Source organism: Anabrus simplex, chromosome 1 (assembly GCF_040414725.1).
Source record: "Anabrus simplex isolate iqAnaSimp1 chromosome 1, ASM4041472v1, whole genome shotgun sequence".
Classification (NCBI taxonomy): domain Eukaryota; kingdom Metazoa; phylum Arthropoda; class Insecta; order Orthoptera; family Tettigoniidae; genus Anabrus; species Anabrus simplex.
Genome location: NC_090265.1, coordinates 1408182699 through 1408201549, shown reverse-complemented (window position 1 = coordinate 1408201549; position 18851 = coordinate 1408182699). Strand labels below are relative to the sequence as shown.

At 41.8% G+C, this 18851-nt stretch overlaps 1 protein-coding gene across 1 annotated transcript in view; it reads right to left on the bottom strand.

Moving 5' to 3' along the window:
- The window catches only part of LOC136858375 (Y+L amino acid transporter 2), a 498889-nt gene that overhangs the window by 357322 nt on the left and 122716 nt on the right, over positions 1 to 18851 (bottom strand). The window contains exon 2 of the mRNA XM_067137871.2: positions 10042 to 10288. Coding sequence (XP_066993972.1) covers positions 10042 to 10288 — 247 coding nt within the window. The remainder of the gene's footprint in view (positions 1 to 10041; positions 10289 to 18851) is intronic.

Below are 18851 nucleotides of genomic sequence, written 5' to 3'. Positions count from 1 at the left end.
GACATCTATCACCGTGATTCTGATGCATGTGTGTCATTACGCACGGTACCGTATCTTACATCTTCTTAGGAATTAAGAGAGGAGTATAACAAATATATAACATTCAATTACAAATTCCTGGCCGTATCCGACCACAGCGACTACTGCTCTGTATTAGAGGGTCTGTTCCTTTGAAGTGCTCGGACATGACTGATGAACACAATCTTCGTTTTAAAGAGGCATCGACACCTTGTGGGTGTATAGATATTGGGCCCAGTTTTTAAAGAATCTCGTTTTTTCATCCGACTTCTGTAGGCGTTCTTTTTCAAAGGCTTCGGCTTGAACTTAAACCTTTAGTATAAGAATTAAAGCGTTAGCCTACGAAACTAGAAGGACCTATGTTCGGTCAATTAGTAGCATGGAATTTTGCTTTGTCTTCAACCACCGGATTGATTCTAGGTTCATTCATAATACTGGTGACGACAACTGCTGAGATCATTGAGATCACACGCTTAGTCCTATCGCAACTCCTTTGTCTCCTGGTGTGACCGGAGGCATGTAAAGCTAAACTCCTCCAAAACCAAGCCCATCGTCTTCTGCTCTAGATGTCGACGGTTTAGCACCAACCGCAATCCCCAACGCCTCCATTTCCGGATTCGTAATATACCCATCAGGACACAAACTACCCTGAAATATCTTGGTATCATCCTGGATGAACACCTTATCTTCTGTCCCCACTTCTAGTACTTCTCGTCCAAATCGTGCAACAGATCTCGACTGGTTCACCGACTCACCAGTCACCAGCACAAGGTGAGTTCTTACTTGTCCGAGGACATGTTCGCCTCGCCAGGTGCAGGTCTTTTGATTTGACTCCCATAGGTGACCTGCGCGTCGTTATGAGGACGAAATGATGATGAAGACGACACACCCAGCCCCCGTACCAGTGAAATTAACCAATGATGGTTAAAATTCCTGACCCTGCCGTGAATCGAACCCAGGACCCCTGTGACCCAAGGCAAGCATGCTAACCATTTAGCCATGGAGCCGGACGTTTTTCTTAGTACTCTACACCTATAAATCCTTTATTTGGTCTTCCATCATCTATGGCATCACTGCCTGGGTAGCTGTTACCCATTCCAAACAAATCCTCTACCGACCACTTCTATTCACAGAACGTCGAATCGTTCGCCACGCCCTCTGCTCACGTTCCGATACCACATCTCTGGCCTGCATGATGTCTTCGCTGTCCCAAAACTACATACCTACATCACCGGCCTATTACATCTGTCTTCCGAGCCCTTGGCCACCAATCGTCTTTTCTGAACAAGCTGATCCCCGCCCCACTGAGGGACTCCTACTTCTTCCAATACCCTTTCCACTTCTACCGTTCAATCCCCCCAACCCGAAGATGGAGTTCAAAATTGAAAATGTACGAAAATAACTGTACATGTGTGCCTATATTCATTTTGATTAGTTATACTGAATGCTGTATATATGTATATAAACATTCACGCCGATGCTATATATACGTAACTATATTCATGTTAATAAATAAATTAAATAAATAAATAAATAAATAAATAAATAAATAAATAAATAAATAAATAAATAAATAAAATTTTCGTTCGTCCGTTCAGATCCTTCCTACCGGGCGAGTTGGCCGTGCGGTTGGGGGCGCGCGGTTGTGAGCTTGCATCCGGGAGATAGTGGGTTCGAATCCCACTGCCGGCAGCCCTAAAGATGGTTTTCCGTGGTTTATCATTTCCACATCAGGGAAATGCTGGGGCTGTACCTTAATTAAGACCACGGCCGCTTCCTTCTAATTCCTAGGCCTTTTCTATTCCATCGTCGCCATAAGACCTATCTGTGTCGGTGCGACGTAAAGCCACTAGCAAATAAAGATCCTTCCTGTGTTCCTTTTTTTCCTTCCTATATCTTACAATCCGCTGCTTTAAATTAGACCATATTTTGTATTAAAAGATACTATTTAACATTTCACACTTGCACATTTGATGACGTTATATTGTTGCTTATTGTTGGTGGAGTTTGTATTCATACTGGGTTTAGAATGTAAGCAGACAACGTTGTCATTAGCCCTGTGTACTTCGTTGTGTGAAAAGTTTGTGGTGACTATGCCTGGTTGGAGGAAGAGCCTTGGACTAATAAAATACTACTATCCGAACTCTTATCTGGACTGTGCGGAAAAACCTGCGGGAGACGTACAGCTGGACGACCAATATCAGCACTAGGATTCGACGAAGCAGTTACGCAACATGTCGCTTTTACATTCTGAAAAGTGTTATGGCCGGGTGGCACTGCCATTGGTCTCTCACTAAGGGGCCGTGGTTCAAATTCGGGCCGATGCATGTGGAATTCTTGAAATGAAAAGTCACGTCCTTGTATTCGAAGGTCCGTGGCAATACACGCCATCTGGAAGGTACTCATGAATAGAGTACCGTAATACTAGAGCAATAACAATGGCGAGTGCTTCCGAAGAGGCCTTTCGAGATGATGCTCTACAGGCGCTGCGCGTCTATGAGGATTGGACCCTACCTAAGATAAATTCTAATGCTCAAGACGGCATAAAATTCGTCATTGAGCAGTTTTAGAGTTATGAAAGGAAATGGGACAAGAATGCGGTAATGCATTCTTGCTTGCTTGTACGTTCTGATATATGGCGGCGAGTATCTTTCGATGATAACTATAGACGGCACTTGAATTCAATTTGATACACGCCTTCACCACATTCTCTTTACATGACTAAAATTTGGCTGTCCAGTTTTCTTTCACCAGATTATTATAAATTCTTCACTTAATCTATTCATCGGTACCTTTGACTTTGCTGTGGGGATTTAGCCTAACATCTCATACGCTAAATGATGCAATATTTTACAAAGAGTGCTGTGGATATAATACCAATATTTAGGTGAGTCGCATCATTACCAAAGATATAACTGACAGTAGTAACATGAGAGGTTATAAAAACACATATATTGCAATTATTCTCGAGATATGATTAATTTTCAAAGGTTCAAATTTAATATTAGCTGTACTGGTCATGTTGAGCTCTTTTGTGATCTGTGTTACCAAGGTATTAGCAGATATTTATTGATATAAACAATGAATGTGCCGAATGTCCGCCTCTGTGGTGTAGTGGTTAGCGTGATTAGCTGCCACCCCCGGAGGCCCGGATTCCCGGCTCTGCCACGAAATTTGAAAAGTGGTACGAGGGCTGGAACGGGGTCCACTCAGCCTCGGGAGGTCAACTGAGTAGAGGTGGGTTCGATTCCCACCTCAGCCATCCTGGAAGTGGTTTTCCGTGGTTTCCCACTTCTCCTCCAGGCGAATGCCGGGATGGTACCTAACTTAAGGCCACGGCCGCTTCCTTCCCTCTTCCTTGCCTATCCCTTCCAATCTTCCCATCCCCCCAAAAGGCCCCTGTTCAGCATAGCAGGTGAGGCCGCCTGGGCGAGGTACTGGCCATACTCCCCAGTTGTATCCCCCGACCAAGAGTCTGAAGCTCCAGGACACTGCCCTTGAGGCGGTAGAGGTGGGATCCCTCGCTATGTCCGAGGGAGGGTAAACAGATGATGATGATGATGATGATGATGATGATGATGATGTGCCGTATTCAGTCTGAAAGTCTTCACTGAAACATTTGACTCGAAATATGCTTCATTATTTCCTGAGTGCGCGTTAACGTCCGAACTGAGTAAATATGGTAATGTGACACCATTCTGAAAGTATATCGTCTTTCTCACGGCACTTCACAACAGGACTCGCTGTTGGCAGTAAATATGTTGGTGGTTCCGAGACCGAGTCCTGTATCTCCTGCATAATCTACTTCCATCCATTTCTACCGCACAGCCCAACATCTAAACCATTTCGTACATACAGCTTTTAATTCTTATCTATTCTTTATAAATACCTTATTGTGCTTACTTTCAACCGTTCATACGAAGGATCATTTTCGCTACTTACAGGTCTATCGTCTCCAGTTTATCAGAAGAGTAGAGTTAGTCTACGGCTAATTTGGTTGCGACCAAACATATAAATCGCAACAGTACATTATAAAACAATGAATTAAAAATTATGAGGGGCCGATGACCTCGATGTTTGGGCCCATACAGCAATAACCATTATCATCAACAGCAAAATTTAATAACGAGCAGTAAGAATGTACTGTATGTGTTAAATAACTTGAACCACGTTGCAGAGAGAACCAGGGAGAGGGTGGGAGTATGAAGCTTTGCTCATGCTCAGCAAATGAACTCTCTTCATAGAAACATTCGACTCGAAATATGCTTCATTATTTCCTGCGTGCGCGTTAACGTCCGAACTGAGTAAATATGGCAATGCGACACCATTCTGAAAGTATATCGTCTTTCTCATGACGCTTCAGAACATTTGCGACTTCTTTTTATTTCCCCGATTAAGACGTTGCTGCTCCTGGTTGCAAATGTTCACTGTGCATTAAACCTTGGGGGACAGCATTTATTTAAAAGTGATGTACCTAGTGTTCTTGGTTTCTGACCATTCAAGTAAACAATTCACTGTTATTATGCATGACATTCTGCGGATCAGTGGTAGAGTATCGTCCTCCGGATCCCACGGTCACGGGTTCAAACCTAGCAGAGGTAGTCCGATTTTTGGAGGGAGGACTAAATTCCATTCGACACTCCATGTTGTACGATGTCGGCGTGTAAAATATCTTTGGTGACACATTTGGTGATTACCCGACAACATTCATTAAACCTCAGCCACAGACGTCCAAGAGAGATTCAGTTTGCTCAGCAATCTAGTGGGCCTAGACTGAAATGAAACGTCAAAATCGACCAGCAGGCAGCCCAGATAGCGTCAAATTAAAATGCCGGAATAGTGTAGCTGACCTATCTTTCTTTTCCTTTTTTTTTACATCGCACCGATACAGACAGGTCTTATGGCGACGATAGAATAGGAAAGTGCTAGGAGTGGGAAGGAAGCGGCCATGGCCTTAATTAAGGTACATCCTCAGCATTTGCCTTGTATGAAAACGGGAAACCACGGAAGACCATCTTCAGGGCTGCCAACAGCGGGGTTTGAATCCACTAACTCCCGAATACAAGATCGAAGCCGTGTGACCCTAACAACACGGCCAACTTGCTCGGCACGGAAGCCGAGGCCATATTATTATTATTATTATTATTATTATTATTATTATTATTATTATTATTATTATTATTATTATTATTATGCTACAGTAAACCTAAACCGATCACTTTAGAAAACTTTCTGAAGAAAACGTTATCCGACAGTTGACAGTGATAGTGTTCCGCTGAGCAATCTGCGTGGTTGAGAACCACTCTAAATTTCAGCACTACGTTGTGCGTGGTTCAAGTTATGTGATGCAGGCAGCCCCTTCAGAACTAAGATATAACTAACCTCTAAGTCGGAGTAGGATCAAAATGTAATAGGAATGGCTAAACCATATTTCCGAAGAACAAAAAAACACTTTCCATTATGCTAAAGCAGGGCCTCCCAGGGTGCATGCACTGTGCACGGTGCAAAATACGACTTCGCTTGGTTGACCAGAGTGCAGACCCACACTCCTCGATTTGGAGCAATAGCGCTGTCTCTCTCTTTCCCCACGCCTGTCTCGCTCGCTCCCCCTGTCTCCCTCTTCCTCACTTGCTCCGTAGCGCTCCAAATCCGAGCCGAGTTGAGCCGAGCTTAACCGAGTAGCCCAGACACGAAGCGTTGGTCCGAGCCGAGCCGGGTGGAACCGATGCACAGTGCACGGAGCTCTTGCGGCTCGATTTGCACGCATGAGAATTTGGGCGTTTGAGAGGCCCTGTGTTAGAGTATAATGAACGAGTTGATCCGCCTTTTTCTCAGCGACCACAGCTTGCTAATGTCAGGGAATTTATTCCACAACGTGGCAAACAACCTCCATAGGCAATTAGACCCGCATACGCTATAGCAGGTTCATCAGGTGGTACTCATTTTACGAAGAAATGAGAAGGGAAATAACAGTCCGTAAATACAAAACATGTCCAATAAGATTACAGTTTGGGTTTGGGGGACCACCGCATGTTGGGGAATTTATTGCCGTGTTCCCCTAACCACTCTTAAGTGAACCGAGCCCGATGTCATGGTGGTTGTCCCGTTAAAAAAACTCTCCGTTTGTCAGTCCAAGGCAGCTCTCATCTGAGACAAATCTCATACCTTCAGTAGGGACAGGCTGCGGGCGCTTCTGGCTTCTTAACACATAATATCATATTCGGAAATACCATTATTTTTTAAATATTTATTTAGCATATGGCTTTTAGGACCGGGAGTGTCCAAAAACATATAAGGCTCGCCTGGTGCAGGTATTTGTATTTGAAGCACTTAAGCGACCTGCGCGTCTGGATCTGAGATGATGATATTGTGGTAGAGAGAGCGGGGAATCCGATATCGCCACATACTCCTGTCGAGTAACACCAAGGGATCTGATCAAGGCTTAACGTCTCCATCCCACGGAGGAATCAACACCAACAGCGTCATTATGCTCTAACTCCGTATTATGAACACTGTGGGGAGGATTGGAATAGAATCCAGGCTTTTGGCACGTAATCTAGTGATTAGAAAATGTATATCACCACCCCTTCTACCCTGCCGACCAACATTCTTATGGTAAAATTGTGTTCCAGTAATGGGACTCGAACCGGATAACAATGGTGTCAGACTACAGAGACTTGAAGCCTCAACTATCATGATCAACAGATGATGGACTTTCGAGAATATCAAACGTTCCATACCTCTGTCTCCACGACATTCAGACTGATACTCCTTTACTAACACAGCTTCAGTGTTAAAACATCTTTGACATTAAAAAATATATATATATATGTTATTTGAAATCTGAAAATATCGTTCTACGATGTGATTTTATTTGACGTAAATAAATATCACACGAGAACACGTTCACTTCCTTGTATAAATTACTTTATTTACACTGTACGTCACAACACACACTATAACAGTAGCAAATGAAACTATATACAACACTCAATAGCGGAGTACCCTGAAGTCGATTCTGACAAGTACAGATACCAACAACACTGACGACCGGGCGAGTTGGCCGTGCGCGTAGAGGCGTGCGGCTGTGAGCTTGCATCCGGGAGATAGTAGGTTCGAATCCCACTATCGGCAGCCCTGAAAATGGTTTTCCGTGGTTCCCATTTTCACACCAAGCAAATGCTGGGGCTGTACCTTAATTAAGGCCACGGCTGCTTCCTTCCAACTCCTAGGCCTTTCCTATCCCATCGTCGCCATAAGACCTATCTGTGTCGGTGCGACGTAAAGCAACTAGCAAAAAAAAAAAAGAAAAAAACACTGACGCGCGCACTATAACATACTCTCTCTTGAATTTCCCGCCTCACCCACTCACTCACTCACTCACTCGAGTCCAATGATCTGACTGACTCACTGACTTGACAGCTCGATATTTATACTATTCGATCAATCATCTAGAATGATTGACTTCTGGAAGAGTTCTTACAACACTCTAATGAAACACACTCGAAACATCGATCGACCAGCTAGTCGAATGGGTACTCGAATGTTCTTTCAATATTTAAAAATGTACATGGAAATATCTACACCATTCATAATGTCTCTACATGTATCTGGATAACAAAACTTTACAGTAAGTTTCCAGAACCCTTCATATACACCAAATATAGTACAATAAGTCTAACATACGAACATTATGGAATTTTCTACCGCTTTTGGCTCTATAGATTTTGAGGTTATAAACAATACGTATTTGAGGTTATACAATTTTATACTACATATTTACAGGGAAATCATATATTAATCATATTTAACATTTAATAAAAGATAATTTAGCCTTCTATAAACTATAATTAAAATATATTAAACATAATAATTGAAGGTTTTATACCAGTTACAGCGTCGTACGTACGACACAAATAACCTTCCCCTTGTCTGCCATTAGTTTTGTAGTGATAATTTTCTGTTAATATGTATAATTGTAAGAGTACAAAGGAATTGCGTGATGCTACGATCCTCTATAGACTCGTCCTGCCAAATAGTCAAACAACTATTCCAACCTATTCAAACCTCCAACACATTGCAAGCAACTTGGGCGACCAAAAAATGCAAGAGAAAATCAACAATCTAACTGTAACAGATAAATAAAGTCAATGACGAAGGAAGTATCACTCAATCTTGAAAGTTCGCAGCTCAAAGATTTCTATCAGGATAGCCTATCGTGGTAAATGGAGAGGTAGGCTTACTTATGTGCCCATTATTCTGCAAGATACTACAGTGCGAGGTCAGACGGTGAATTATTTGAACTCTATAGCTTGCAATGTCGTCAATGTTGGTAAGTAAGAGAACCTTGATATAAACACTGGAAAAATTACATGTAAAGAGCCTGCATAGAACTTCCTATTTCGCTATGAGGAGAACCGAGCTATCTGTGTCGGTGCGACGTAAAGTCAATTGTAAAAGAAAGAAAAAGAATTGTTGTCAGGAGGAGTATCCGGACGTAAATGAGCCAATTCCACAAGAGCAACACAGATCACACCATATGATTCCACCAGAGAAATAAATTATATTCAATTTATGTGGCACAGACTCAGAGAGATCTTATGGTGAGGATGGGATAGGAAAGGGCTAGGACTAGTAAGGAAGCTATCGTGACCTTAATTAAGGTACAACCCCAACATTCGCCTGGTGTGAAAATGGGAAACCATAGAAAACCATCCTCCGGGCTTCCGATAGTGTGGTCCGAACCTACTATCTCCCGAATTCAAGCTGACGGCTACACTCCTCGAATCGCGTAGCCAACTCGCTCGTTGTTGTTTTTTATTATTATTATTATTATTATTATTATTATTATTATTATTATTATTATTATTATTATTATTATTATTATTATTATTAAGTACATTAATTGTGTTGTTCGATATTGCTTATTTAAATGATAGGCAATCTAGAATAAACCCCTACTCCTACCAAGAAACCTGGACTGAGCATGACTACAGAGTTCTAATACTGAGCCTGGCATTACTTACTCTCACGTGTGTCACGCTCCTCTACCGTATCTTTCCTAATCAAATCCTTGTTCGACTTTCGTCCTATTAGGTTTGCAAGGCTGTGGACGTCTTTCACTTTTCCGCTCTTCATGGTCTTTCATTACCCGGCATCTTTATGCGTATCTTCTATTTCACCTCTAATTAATATTAAGAGAGGCAGAACACTTCGTAGTTTGGCCCCTTGAAAAAAGCAATCGTCATCACCACCACAACAATCTACGGTAAGCTGCTACTCTTTGATGTCCCATGAATTACGACTAAACTTAAAAGACACTATAGCATTGGGACATTCCACTCAAAAGAGATTCTGTAATATGTCAGTAAATTTACAGAAATGAGTGTCTGGTAAATAAGCACTCTTAAATATCAATGGACTGCGCCGGAATACTACCCCGGATTCTTGAACACAGTAGGCGATCGCCTTGGCAAATGTTCTATTCTGCCAGACAATCTATACAGGTTTGATCCTCCACGGCTGCACCAAAAGCTATCATAGACAGCCTAGGTGTGACTGAAGAGGCATACTAGGGAAATGAGAAGTAGGGTAGTTTCCCGTTGCTTTTCTGACCGAGCCAGACGTTGCTATTGCATATCAGTCTGCCAAGCCCACTGAAATGCATGCACCAACCGACTCTATGAACGATATTCTCACACCATTCATAACAGGGACTGGCTGCATAAAGAATATTACTACTAGCAACGCTCATACCTCGGTCACTTTCATATTGTTAAAGCCAAGGATAAGACAGACAGGTCAATGAAAGTAACAAATTGCTCTAGCCCATACCAGAAGACATAGCGCACTGTAAACACTACATCTTGCCAGCAAGGGCTCATGTAAGAGATAATAGTAAATGTTTAGATGGTAACTGTCACTTAAGCAATCACAAAACATGTCCTACTATTCCATGACGGCACAAGCGGCTACTCTGCACTCTTCAGTAAAATGAAAACCACTGTAATGGACAATACTCACTGATACAGCAGACAGCCAGCATGCGGGAAGCATCATCCGGCGCCTGACAGTCTGGGAAGAACGGCTTCAGGACGTAGGTGCTGAACGTGAGAGCGACTATAGCTTGAGAACAAGGCCTCACGATCATGCACTCGATCCACAGGCGAATGAACGCCATGAAGGGTCCGAATGTCTCCATAATGTAGGCATAGTCCGCACCGCTTTTGGAGATCATACAACCAAGCTCGGCATAGCAGTAGGCCCCCACCTGCAATGAAAGAGTCACATTCAGTGATATTATTATTATTATTATTATTATTATTATTATTATTAAATACACTGAAATTGGGAGATAATAAGTGGCAATATTGCTTACAATAGCACAGCAGCAAAATAAACGAAATCAATCAATCAATCAATCAATCAATCAATCAATCAATCAATCAATCAATCAATCAATCAATCAATCAATCAATCAACATCATTGATCTGTATTTAGGGCTATCACACAGGATGCAGATTCCCTTACACTACATAACAAAAATACAACAAAAGAATTAATGAAAAGGAAATACAATAAATTATGTAAAAATAAGAATTTTCACGGTAACAAAAGAAGACTAAACATTAAGAATGTAAACCAACAAAAGTACATCCAAATTAAAAGTAAATTCGAACAGTATAACCAATCGAGCGTCTTCCGAATGAACCGAATAAACGACCACTGGTTTCCTCCTCTAAATTTATCACACTCGGCTATCACGAGTTATGTACCGCTGTTATGTCAATAATAATTCTAGTCACTCAGCCATCATATTCTCTGTACATGACGTTTCTGTGATACAGAATTTTCACGATTCTGTACTATAATTCGGTATTTTATCATTAATGCTGATTTTATTGACACGAATAAACGAATTATAGAAAGCGTTGTAAGACCAGACATTGTTGTGAGTAGCAAATGTCAATATTTTTAGCTTAGGCTATATCCGCGGGTTGCATAAAATGAGTGAATAAGGGCAGCTGATCCGGTATATCATTATCTACTAGCATCGAAATGTAATGAGGGTATTTTAGAATAAAATGTTTCTATAATCAGAGGATTAGGACTGTTTTATGACCACCCCCTACCCACAACAGTTACCCACAGAATAAAATCCCTACTGAGAAAAAGTGCATATGGCATAATTAAAACCGGAAACTGTAGCAGGGAAGAGTGTAAAAAATTTACTGTAGATGTCCTCGACTAACTAGACTGTGCTGTTAATAATGACACTACAGAATCGGTGGACACTAACTTGGAAATTTCTGATCCAGAGTATGAAGACTTTAATTGTATAGTTGGCTCATTAATAGAGCAGTTTACTGAACAGCACAAAGATAGTTTATATAATGAGAATAAAAACTTGTTGTGAATGGCATTAGGCAAGTGATCCTGCAGTTATAGTAAAAATTCCCGAATTCGATTGTGAATAGCAATAGGAAACGTGGCCTGCTATCATCATCAAAACTTCCCAACGCTCACATTTTATGTCTTTCTTCAGAACACTATAAAAAGCTCATTCAAAAATGTATAAACGCTAAAATAATGCTAAATTTAAGACTTCAAAACGCAAAAATATTACCAACCCTATATACAGGGTTATTCACCTAAGATGTTACACGGAAATAACGTTTAAATAATTAATGATATCGGCATTCTGTTTTAATATTCGCAAATGATACCCAGTGGCTTGTAAAATAATGTGCTATTTATTCTCATGTGGTGACTAATAACTGAGATATTGATACTAACTCCATATTTTTAAATGGAACGGCACGAATACCTACAGCTGGTCTAAACGTTCAACTGCGTACAAGTTCAAATATGCAAGTATTTTCAAAATCGGACAGTTACTTTTTGAGATATCAATAAAAACCGCATTTGGGCTTTTCCGTGGCGCATCAGACAGCGTGCGATCGGCCAAGGACGTATTGGCATGCAAGTTGTTTCCTGGCTTTGATTCCAGCCACAAAACGGATACCAGGCATCTATCATAACACATAATGTGATGTACCGTCACATACCCTGGGTATGCAGCGTTACTGTATGACTGGCGAACACACAACGGGGAAGGGAGATTAAGGTTTCTTTTTGTTTCGTTTTGAAATTCATGTGTAACAGGTTGGGCTCAGATTGACGATTCCCTCCCCTCCCCCCGGATGGGAATGGGGAGGATTTGGAAAGGACGTTGGCCGTGGCTTGTCTCAAAGGTACCAAAGTATTTACTTTATTCCTTATAAAAACATCAACCTTTCCTGTCCTCTCATGAGTTCGCCTGTCGTACACACTTTGCAAACCCATCACATGTGTACGATATGCTTACATGCCTCGTATCCATTCTGTGGCTGAAATCACACCCAGAAAACTGCTTGCGCGTCAATATGTCCTTGCCCGACTGCACGCCATTTGATGCGGCATGCAAAACCGCGCATGCTGTTCTTATTGATATCTCAAAAAGTAACTGCCCGATTTTGAAAATACTCACATATTTGAACTTGTACGCAGTTGAACGTTTAGGCCAACTGTATTAATTTTTGCCGTTCCATTTAAAAATATGGAGTTAGTAATAATATCTCGGTTATTAATTACCCCATGAGAATAAATAGCACATTACTTTACAAGCCCCTGGGTATCATTTACGAATATGGAAACAGAATACCGATATCTTGAATGGTTTAGACGTTATTTCCGTGTAACATCTTAGGTGAATAACCCTGTAAAATATTTCCTGTAGATCTTGAATACTTGTAGGTCTACCAGCAAAAGAATGGAACAAAAAGTGACGATGTTATTACTTTCATGTTTTTGTGGTGGCGGCTATTGTTTTAATAGGAAGTACAACTAGGCAACTATCCTCTACATAACACTAACCAGAGAGAAAATATGGAAAGGATCCGACACGTCGAAAAATAAAGGTGTCGGCCAAAGGAAGGCAAGGGCCACGATGGGTGTGAAAATGAAAGACTCCATAGGCCTTGGCAACCTAATAGGCCTACCATCGGGGTCGGAAGTGATTAAGAGTTGACCAATGAAGGTCAGATAGGATAGATGAAAGTGAGGAGCCTGGCACAAGTAAGTGGAAACAATGCCGGGATGCAAAAGGGCCCTATAGTTGCCAACCCACACTCCCAAGTAAAGCATGTGGGGCTTCTATGTTCTTTTATGCCAATAAAATTCACGGGTTCTTACCGAAAGGAATGGATTAATTTACGGCTACTGGATGATTGTTGAAATTAAAGACAATAAACGAGAACTCAAGCGTGTACATATTATGTTAAAATTGCGTTAAATTGAACATGTTTTTGATTGAATCTGATATAAGGTGACAGGGGGAACATTTTATGTAGCTATATAAGGGAATATTTAGATTTTGTGGGACATGCGGGTCGATAAAAACCTCGATACGGCCTATATATCACGAAGGAAGTGCTCTGAATAACTGGAAATAAGATTACGATTCAGTTTTTGGAAACTTGATATGTCGGACTTGTTTCTAAGGAAACGTGCAAACGGATTATTGCCACAAAAACGTATCAATGTATGAGGAAACGGCAGCTTGTAATACATGCGATACGTAGTAATAACTGTCCATTGAGCGTGTTGCACCATCTACACGATTGAGGTAGTAACACTACTATACTATTTGATATCCTTAAAGGAATATGTAACCAGAATAGAATGCGAGAGCAGGAGTTTCACAGCCCAATTCTAGAATCCTCTGGTAGGAAACAATATACTATACGAGAGAAACTCAGTTTTTTTCTTACGACCTTATTCCTTAGTGTAACAATTTTAAGATCTGGTAGGAAATAATGGATTGGCAGAAGCCTTAATTCTGCTCTATAGTCACAGCACATTCGGTGCACAGTCAACACCAAGCCACGACAGAAACATTCTATTGTTGAACAGGTCGCTTACTGTGCAGTCCGCATTCAGTTCCTATAAGAAGGGTAAGACAGGTTGTCGCTATTCCCCGTTCACACAGCACGCGTCCGTAAGGATTTCGGGGGCAATCAAGCGTGCTGACTCTCTGGATAGTTGCCACGGGTGATGACGGGGTGGGGCCATCACTACGGGGAAGCTTGCTGCGATCGCAGCTGGTACTCCCTCACTGTACTTGTTAATATCGTCGGGGTGACAGCCGAACTCGACACGAGGTCACTGCTCCCCAGAACAGGGTTTTGCTCTGTTTGGGGATTCAGTCCCAAGTGTCGGAAACGACTGAATCTTCGGGGATATTAGCAAATACGCGGGATGAGGTGCGCGTCCGAAAGGATTCCGGGGGCGACAAAGCGCATCGACTTACTGGATGGTCGCCACGGGTGATGGCGGGGAGGGGCCATCACCTCTACGAAAGCTTTCTGCGTTAGGTCAAGGAAGCAAGATGCCCGCATCGTATTTGGTGGTGTCCTTGGGGTGACAGCCGAACTTCAGACGAGGTCAAGGAGTGTTGAACTGTTGTGAGGATCAGTCTGCGACCGGGTCGCGGGAATGACTGAAGCCTCGGAGGCATCAGCAAATAAGTGTTTGGTACGGTGCGCGTCCGAAAGGAGACAAAGCGCAACCCCCCGAAACTCTCTCTCTCTCTGAATGGCAGCCACCATTGCAATTTGCTGCATTAGTCTGTTAGGTCAAGACTGAACGAATTCTCCTTGGTTGATTGGTTATGCCCCCTGGTGTCTCCCAGCTTCCACCTAACTTCCAAATTGGCGTTTGAAAACATTTTAGACAGAAAAAAGCAGCTCTGAATCTCTAGATCTCCACGGGTAAAGGCGTGGACCACCTTCACAATGAAGACAGATATCAGAGTACCTTTCTTTTATCAAAGAGGTCACCACAGTAGTGATCCTCAGTCCCTCCATATCACGTCCGACTCCTGAAATTAATATTAATATTGACTGTCGAAAGAAATACACAACACTTGCAGACTAACAGAACAACGACGATAAATTAATTATAGGCGCTGTAACTATAATCTACGTAAATAACTGATCTAGACTTCAACGGAGTCATATTTTCTAGTTGCCTTAGGCACAATTCTGTTACTAACTAGCATGTATCACTTCTTTTCCTTCAATCAATTTACTACTCTAAATTCCCCTAATAATGATGAATAATTTTGCAATTCTTCCCGGATGCATCCACTCCCTGTTCAATAACTTTACAATCGTATACAGCTGATTCTCGTTAACAATTTTTCTCACATCCTCCCCACTATAAATTTCTCTCTTATTTCCGTTTTCCTTAAACCATATTTTATAAGGTTTCTTTTGAACATAGTAAACGTTTATTTTCATATTTTTTCTGTATACTTTATTTTTGTGAACCCCCATTAACCACCACATTACGCCACCCATTTCCTTATTTGTTATATTATCTTTATTTATCCTCATTCTCCCAATTAAATTACAAAATTCATCTAGTGACTTCTTATGTTTACACTGTGAAGCAATTTGTTGCTTTTCAGTATCATTAACTCTTAGAATTATATTTTTACATATTCTTAGCTTCTCTATGCAATCCCTTTCCCAGTAGTATCCCATTCCTATCGTTTCCAAAATGTTTCGCACCCCATCCACGCAGTATACTTGATTCTGATATTTCATTTGGTGCTGGTAACACTTCGCCACCTGATCCCAACTTCAGTCTCAGCCAATTATCTTTTCAACAATATACGCCTGCAGACTTACATTATTGCACATCATTCTCACTCCACAGTTAGCTGTACACCTGGGTAGTTCCGTAATTATTTTAGCAAATCAACTCGTAATTGCATAAAGTCTATAAACTTTCCCTTCATCTCATCAGATCTCTGGTCCGTAAAAACCCTAGGTTCAACTAATGCATTTAAAACATTTTTATACAATCTGTAATCAGTGTTGATTATCCTTTTATCCGAAATGTTAATAGCTGTCAGTGAACTCAAACCCTTTACTTTAGCTCTTTTTATTAGGTTCGACCATTTTCCTTTTCCGCTTAATATCATACCCAAATACTCTACTTTCTTGACAACTTCAAATCTCGTCTCGCTCATCCACCATTTTTCATTCTTTGACAATTTATTATCCTTTTTTTTTAGATTTCTGTACATTCATTTTTAATTCCACTCTTTACAGTAATTTATCACTTCGTTTATACTTACCTGCATGCTAGCGGGGGTCAATGTGAACAGAAGGATGTCATTCGCAAAAATGAGACCTGGAATATCCTGATCCTTATGACTTGGTTAAACCCTTGACTCGAAGCCTTCGATTGAAAAATATCATTTATCTATATAAATAAAGTTCTAGGTGGTCCGATGTCTGTAATTTCGTTTATTTTGCCAATTTTTCAGATATTTTTCCATTTTACATCAACTCGAGACCATAACTGTGGTTGTTAGCTTTCGTGTCTCTCTGTCTGTCTGTCTGTCTGTCTGTCTGTCTGCCTGCCTGTCTGTCTGTCTGCCTGTCTGTCTGTCTGTTCCACCATCATGGCAAAACGGCTAGATAGATCTCGACCAAACTTTATATTCCCTTCATTTTATATATAAATTTATCTCCATAATTTAGCTTACGCTTCAAATGATGGAGAAAACTATTATTTTCTGCTGGTTTCGTGCTCTGTCGCAGACTGACAACGAACCTCTCGGTTACCATAGCAATGTCTCCGGCTACTTGCCAGCAGGGAAGTAACGTAATTCCCTTTTCGTCATCATTCCTGTAAACTGAGTAGAAGGCGAGAGAGACGTTAAGCTGCCATTCTGCGGGATATTTTCGGAATTCTGTTGAAGGTTACAATCGTCTTCGAATAGCCTAAGGGTGCCTGTCAATATTTCAACAGTGCCGCAGAGTGTAGCCCATTGGCACAAACATTGGCCATATGCAGCCAAAGTTTATGATTCTAGCTACCACATAAGTACGCGAAAAGTACAGTAATGTATGAAAACTGTACCCAAATTTCGCCATATTCATATTCTAACTTAACTGAACGTATAAATATAGGAATGGGAGAAAATATCATAGGACTAACCATGTAGACCACTAAAAGAGACGTCTGATCATCAAAACTCACCAACGCGCACCTTACATCGGAAAGAAGGTATGGGGACCTCCCGATGGTGTTTTCCGGATAAAGCTAAGAGAACTGACATAAAATGTAATAAAATCTTACTCTGTGCATGTACAGTAATTTACGTAGAAATCCGTATACGATGTAGAATACCATAGCAAAGCATGGGTCCATTTGCTAGTTAAGACATATTTGCCACTAGCACTGTCAATAAATTAGTTGTAATACATATTACTAATCTTCTAGATTATCTGATAAATAATAGTAATAATAATAATAGCAAAACATTAATGAAGGTACTTTTAAAATTCATATACAAGTTCAGTACCAACTTAACTGATCTATAATATACGGAAGTTCTACATAATATAAAATAACATAGAACAGCATAAAATCTACCCAGTATTTGTCATGATAATACTTTATATGAAAAAGTACTTACAAACGGTAAAAAAATGCAAACACTCGCAGTCAAAAGAGCTTACAGAGAGCATTGTATCATTCATTTTCTTGAATCTGACACTGTCTGAGTCTTGGGTGTTCAGCCGTCCTATGTTTCATTCTTGTACATAAGGTGTTGGATCCCACAGAACTCGTGGTTCGAATAAGTTGATGAACATCAAACTAGGCATATTTTCAATCACGAGATGGATCTTGGATGGTGTCATGATGACATTCAAAGTGCTAAATATCCTTTCACAGTCAGTGCTAGTTATTGACAATGTTGATATACACTGACTGAGCAAATGTCAGATGCGCAGGTGTGTTGTCTGCGCACCACACGCCCCTGTGCCACCGGCAGTTGTATAGGAGATCTTGTAGCAGTGGCTGTGCATGTGACAGGTGTAACATGGAACGTCGTCGTGAGCTGACACCGTTCGAACGGGGTATGGTGGTCGGTGCCCGACGGATGGGAAGTGCGATTTCGGAACTGGTGCGGGAATTCGGCTTCACACGATCAACCGTGTCCAGGGTGTATCGTGAATGGTTGAATGCGGGTATCACCGTCCACAACAGACGAACGACCGGCCGTCCAGCCACCCCCGATGACCGTGACCGGCGACATCTGAGACGGATTGTCAATAGTGACAGACGGGCAACCGTGCAACAAATCACGGCTCCCCGTGGACAATCCGTAGGAACATGGGTTCTATGGGGTATGGGAGCCGGAGCCGCACACGGGTGCCACTGTTAACCCAACGTCATCGGGCACAACGACGCGCATTTGTCGCCAGTCACCAGGGATGGACACTGGAACAATGGCGTAACGTGATATGGTCGGACGAATCACGATTTCAACTGCATCATGCCGACGTGAGGCACCATGTATGGCGTAGACCACATGAAGCGATGGATCTCGCCTTCCTCGAAGGTGTGGTCCAGGGCGCTGGTGTGTCTGTTATGGTCTGGGGTGAATTTTCGTAGCATGGAATGGGCCCCGTAGTTGTTCTGGAAGAGACTCTGAATGGTACGCGGTATGTTGAGCTGCTCGGAGACTATCTCCACCATATTTGGCCTTCCAGCGCCCAGACGGTTCTGCGGTGTTTCAAGATGATAACGCGCCGGCACATCACTCCCACGTCGCCCGGGAAGGGTTCCAGGAACATGCAGCGGAAGTCCAACGACTGCCATGGCCACCCAGGAGCCCCGATATGAACCCTATGGAGCATATCTGGGATGTCCTGGAACGCAGGCTCCGTGCCATGGATCCTGCACCCACGAACAGACCAGCATTGGC